The sequence below is a fragment of the Zingiber officinale genome, chromosome 4A (genome assembly GCF_018446385.1).
Source record: "Zingiber officinale cultivar Zhangliang chromosome 4A, Zo_v1.1, whole genome shotgun sequence".
NCBI lineage: Eukaryota > Viridiplantae > Streptophyta > Magnoliopsida > Zingiberales > Zingiberaceae > Zingiber > Zingiber officinale.
This window is the reverse complement of record NC_055992.1, coordinates 3,004,035-3,009,242: the sequence shown is the minus strand read 5'-3', so window position 1 is coordinate 3,009,242 and position 5,208 is coordinate 3,004,035. Positions and strand designations below refer to the sequence as shown.

The 5,208-nt window shown below is 44.0% G+C and overlaps 1 protein-coding gene across 1 annotated transcript; it reads left to right on the top strand.

Moving 5' to 3' along the window:
• Positions 1–3,194: 3,194 nt before the first annotated feature.
• Positions 3,195–4,600, top strand: LOC121969270 (NAC domain-containing protein 48-like). Its single transcript, XM_042519263.1, has 3 exons — positions 3,195–3,438; positions 3,537–3,811; positions 3,898–4,600. The coding sequence occupies exons 1-3, from the start codon at positions 3,276–3,278 to the stop codon at positions 4,339–4,341; spliced, it is 882 nt and encodes a 293-aa protein (XP_042375197.1). The 5' UTR covers positions 3,195–3,275; the 3' UTR covers positions 4,342–4,600.
• The last annotated feature ends 608 nt before the right edge of the window (positions 4,601–5,208 follow it).

Genomic DNA, 5,208 nt, shown 5'->3' with positions numbered 1-5,208 from the left:
ACTCATTTGCACCCCTAAATGAGACAGTCATAAATAGGCCTGGATCGGTACGGTATACCGTACCCAAAATCGAATACCGTATACCGTACCGAAAAAATCGGTATTCTAAGAAATGATACCGATACCGTACCGACATTTCGGTATACCGAATTTCGGTATACCGAAATGTCGGTACGGTATCGGTAAAATACCGTCATGCCGAAGTTATATATATATTACATATAATATATAAAAAATAATTCTCTTGTAATGAAGGCAGTGATCATATAAGAACAAGAGTTGGGATTTCGGACCCAAATATGCAAGATTTAAGATTAAACCAGTAGCTAGTGGTCCTAGGGTGGTGGCTCGCCGGAGATTTGTCGAAATCTTGCCAGAAATAACTTGCGCCATAAATCCACCAAAGAAATAAAAGCTAAAACTCACCGGAAAATCGGACAAGAACTTGCGCAAGCATAACTCTCAGAACAGAGCTCGGTGATTAGATTTCTTCAGATTCAATAAAGGGAAAAAAATATTAGGGCTGGAGAAGAAGTTTCTAAGTTGTTGTGCATCTTCTCCGGCGACTATGTGCGGTGGTCGACTGTGGAAGGAAAGAATCGCGAGTCGCGATGTGTGCACCGACGGCGCAAGGAGAGAACATGGTTTGGGGTCGTTTAGGGTTTGGTTTAGGCTTTAGGGGAATCTAAATTAATCATTTAATAGGTATTTCGGTATACCGAAATATTTTAAATCGTTACCGTTACCGTTACCGACAAATTCGGTACGGTATGATACCGTACCGAATTTTTCGATATACCGAAAATTTCGGTATATACGGTATTTTTTCGGTACGATTTTTCGGTATTTCGATATTTCGATATTTTTTTCCAGCCCTAGTCATAAAGAACCGCCAGGGCAACAGATTTTATGTTTTATAGAATCTTATTTTATTAACATGCATTGCCTCGAGCCATGGTGTAATTGAAGGATATCAAGTTGTCACTCATGCATTCATAGTTCAATCCTCGGCTATAGTATATTTGTAAAGATTTTTTCTCTAAATGAGGCGAGCAACTATGGGATGCTAGATTTCTGGACAGATCGCCGCAAACACTTTCCAATTTATTATAACGACCGGTGGAAAACTTCTACATGGACGGACGATCACCTCAAGTTCGGTGCTACCTGATTCATTATTTTTTTTAATTCATTAACATGCGATCGGTGGGAAATTTCCATGGAATTGGATCGATCGTCCCGGGTTCAGAGTTACTTTTTTTTAATTCATTTTTTTTAAAATTCATTAACATGATTGCTCTCGGGTGGCGGGCGGCGACGACGGGTGGCCGGCGGCCGCCGGTGACGAACTAAGGGTATATTCAGCATTTAAATTTTAATGAAACGATAATTTCGTAATGTAATCGGATTACATAGTGTTTGTTTTGTAATCTAGATTATAAAATTGCACTACATTTTGTAATTCATATTACATTACATTACAAATTTAAGATTAAACTAAACAAAATAATCAACCTTATAATGTAATAAGAAAGATTATACCTGCCCACCCTAAAATTAAGAAGTAAAGGCACGAGTTTTTTTTTTAAAAAAAATACAGTAAATATAATAATAATTCATTTTGCCATTTAAATTTAAGTAGCTTTATTGGCCAAGCTTAGCCCAAATGGCCCGTTATTCCTTACAGCACGGCCCGGCCCAGAGAGGAATTTCCTTACCAAAACCCCTAGAACAAGAGTAAGCACTATACTTTAATCGACTGATGACACCTAAACTAGATGCTCGAAGATACATTCTAATTGCTATATAACCAGCTTGGAATCTTAGTAACTGAATGGGGTTCACAATTTGGGACCAAGATCATGGGCACAACTCGCTTTCCGCCCGTCTCTTCTTTGTCTTGCGTAAATGAGAGCATTGAGCCGATTGAATCGGTACCTAACAAATATCTTCTCAAGAGGTCTAAAACCATGTGAAAATGGTATCCATCCACTCAATGAATGAACAGTGGTTGATATCAATGAGAAGCAAATCCATTCAATTTTCTTTTTGCACCAAACTAACATGGCTAATTTTTTTCACAATTATTTTTATTAAGCTGTTGATTTCATGCCTTGCTCATCTCATTAGATGCATTCATAATTTAATTTATTAGAGCTTTAGAAGTCAATTTTAAAGACAATTTTTCATTTCTCAATAGTTAGGAAGATGAGCAACTAGAGGCTATTATATTGAGGACTCGTACTTGAGAAAATATAAAATATTATTGGTAATGATGAAGGCAATTTTCATGCAACTTGAATTATTTAACACTCATTTAGTGACTGCTCGTTAAAGATATTCAACCTTATATTTTTCTTTCCCTCTTAATCATGACAGATTACCTTCAGTCAAATTGTGATTTTTTTTTGCTAAAAAACTTTTTTGTTTATTAAATTATTTTATTTCTTGTGTCTACGGATGGGAAATCCACATCATGATCTTATCCATTTGACCATGTAGCCAAACGATAGACGATCAATTAAATGAAGATTTTCCAAGTACAAATTGCTGCCATCAACATAAATATTTAATCAAGATAAGAACAAATCTCTAAACCACCATCTATAATTTAAATACATCGCTAAGTAGTAACCGATGAATCACCAAGATTAAAAAAAAAAATAGATTCTATATATATTTTATTTTGTTTACCAGCTGCCACGTATTTGACACGTTTAAAAAACATTGCACCAACCGAAAGAACACGCTTGAATTAAGCCCCAAAGTCGCGTGCCGATGGAAATTACTGCGTGCTTATTTCTCAGTGCACGTGTTCAACCTCCATCCTCGGCTAATATTTATTTTCTTTTTCCGAAAAAAAAAACAATTATTATCCATATCCAATGGCTTTTCATCCTTATCCAACCGCACGCCGGACCTCTGCCTCCGCTCCCGAGCCGCGTTCCCGAAGCACTACGTGTCGAGCAGGCAGTGGGGCGGGCGCGGACCGCGCCGCGACAAAAAGAGCGACGTAAGCAATGACAGAATCCGCCCGCCGCAATCTGCGCCCAGTGCCTCATCGGCCGGTAGATACTCACCACGTGTGCCCGCCCGCCCACCCGCCCTTCTCGAACCTGCCCCTGGGGTCCTCCACCACGCGGCTTTATTCGCTCCCCGCCGTCTATTTATGCCGCCCGCCGCTTGCTTTCCTGAGTTTTAAAGCTTCTCTCATCTGCCCGGTGGGATAGAGATCGTAGAGACCGCGTGCGGCTGTGATTTCAAGGAGGGCGATAATGAACGGAGGGGATCTGCAGTTGCCCCACGGGTTCCGTTTCCACCCCACCGACGAGGAGCTCGTCAAGCACTACCTCTGCCGGAAGTGCGACGGCCTCCCCATCGCCGTCCCCATCGTCACCGAGCTCGACCTTTACAAATTTAACCCATGGCAGCTCCCTGGTATGTATATTGATTATTAATTAATTCACCAGTAATAATTATGTATTATTTCTTCGGTGCTGATGAATCGAAGTCGAATGATTTAATTGATATTGCAGAGATGGCGTTATACGGGGAAAAGGAGTGGTATTTTTTCTCGCCCAGGGACCGGAAATACCCGAACGGCTCGAGGCCGAACCGGGCGGCTGGGTCGGGTTACTGGAAGGCGACCGGGGCGGATAAGCCGGTGGGATCGCCGAAGCCGGTGGCCATCAAGAAGGCGCTGGTGTTCTACTCCGGCAAGGCGCCCAAGGGCGAGAAGACTAACTGGATCATGCACGAGTACCGGCTCGCCGACGTCGACCGGACCGCCCGCAAGAAGAACTCACTCAGGGTATATTGTATGGCCCGGATAATTTTGATTATCAATTTTAATTCTAAAGAAGTAATTTTAAATTTTAATTTTAATTTTGTTTGCAGTTGGATGATTGGGTGTTGTGCCGAATCTACAACAAGAAAGGCGGCAGCGCCGCGTCGGACCAGAGGGGGTCGAAGATGGCCGGTTCGAGGACTATCCGGCCCGGCCCATCGTCCAGTCCGGAGGACCAGAAGCCCATCCTAATGGCCCCGCCGGCGCACGTGCCGGCGGAGCTTGTGTACAGCTTCGCGCCGTCGGCCGACTCGATGCCGAGGCTCCACGCGGACTCGAGTTGCTCGGAGCACGTGCTGTCGCCGGAGCAGCTGGCGTGCGAGCGGGAGGTGCAGAGCCAGCCGCGGTGGCGGCCCAGCGAATGGGACCGGCCGTTTGGCCTCTCGACCGCCTCCAATTCGGTCTTCAACCAGGTCGAACCGGGTCTATTCCCCCCGACCGGGTCCAGCGACCCCTTTCAGGACATCCTCGTCTATCTAGGAAAACCCTTTTGAAGATGTGGTAGATGCGACCGCTTGCCAACTTACTATAAACGGAGTCGACTCGTCTAACTGCGTGCATCGTAAGCCGTTGGATTCAATACAGAGACGGGATCGGGCGGCTGCTGAAGATGCCGCCGCCGCCGTCGTCGAGATGAGTCATGAGTGAACCGACTCGGGTCGCGTGGAACCCAAAGGAAAATGTGAATATTTATATAAACTACTAAATGATTTGCATTGCTATGTAATTTATCATATATTTTTTAAAAAATTACAAGAGTTTATTAAGTGTCCAAGTATTTTTACTTTTTATTTATTTAGAGGTATGAAAAATTTTCATGGGCCATTTCATAAACTTGGGAAGTACATATGTGTCTTGAGGGATGGTAAAGTATTATTGCTGATTTGAGCGTCATGGACGTATATTTATATTGGGTAAGAATCAAACTGTTATTATTTCAGAAACTCCTTATGATCCGGCGGTAAGAACAGGGACTCATCTCTGAAGAAAGTTAACGTCACATGGAAGTCAAAGGGTCGAACGGCCGACCGGAGAAGGGGAGACCGGTCGGCCGAACGGGGTCTCATCAGAGTCAAAGGCACCCGGCGAGGAGGCAGGGTTTCGACGCTCATGGAACAGGGTCGACTGGCCGATCGGGGAGCCCGCTCGACCAGGCAGAAAACAGCAATACTGTGAACAGTCAGTAGAGCACGCGATTAGGAAACTCCCGAGCGGACCAGTATCGTAGACCGGTCAGACGTAAGGAGACGCCCGACCGGCCGGATGCTCGGCATAGAAACAAAAGATACAAAAGGACAAGGGAAACATCTTTCTCTGACAGCGGGCATGTTCTACGACCAAGCCATACTCAGAATCTTACG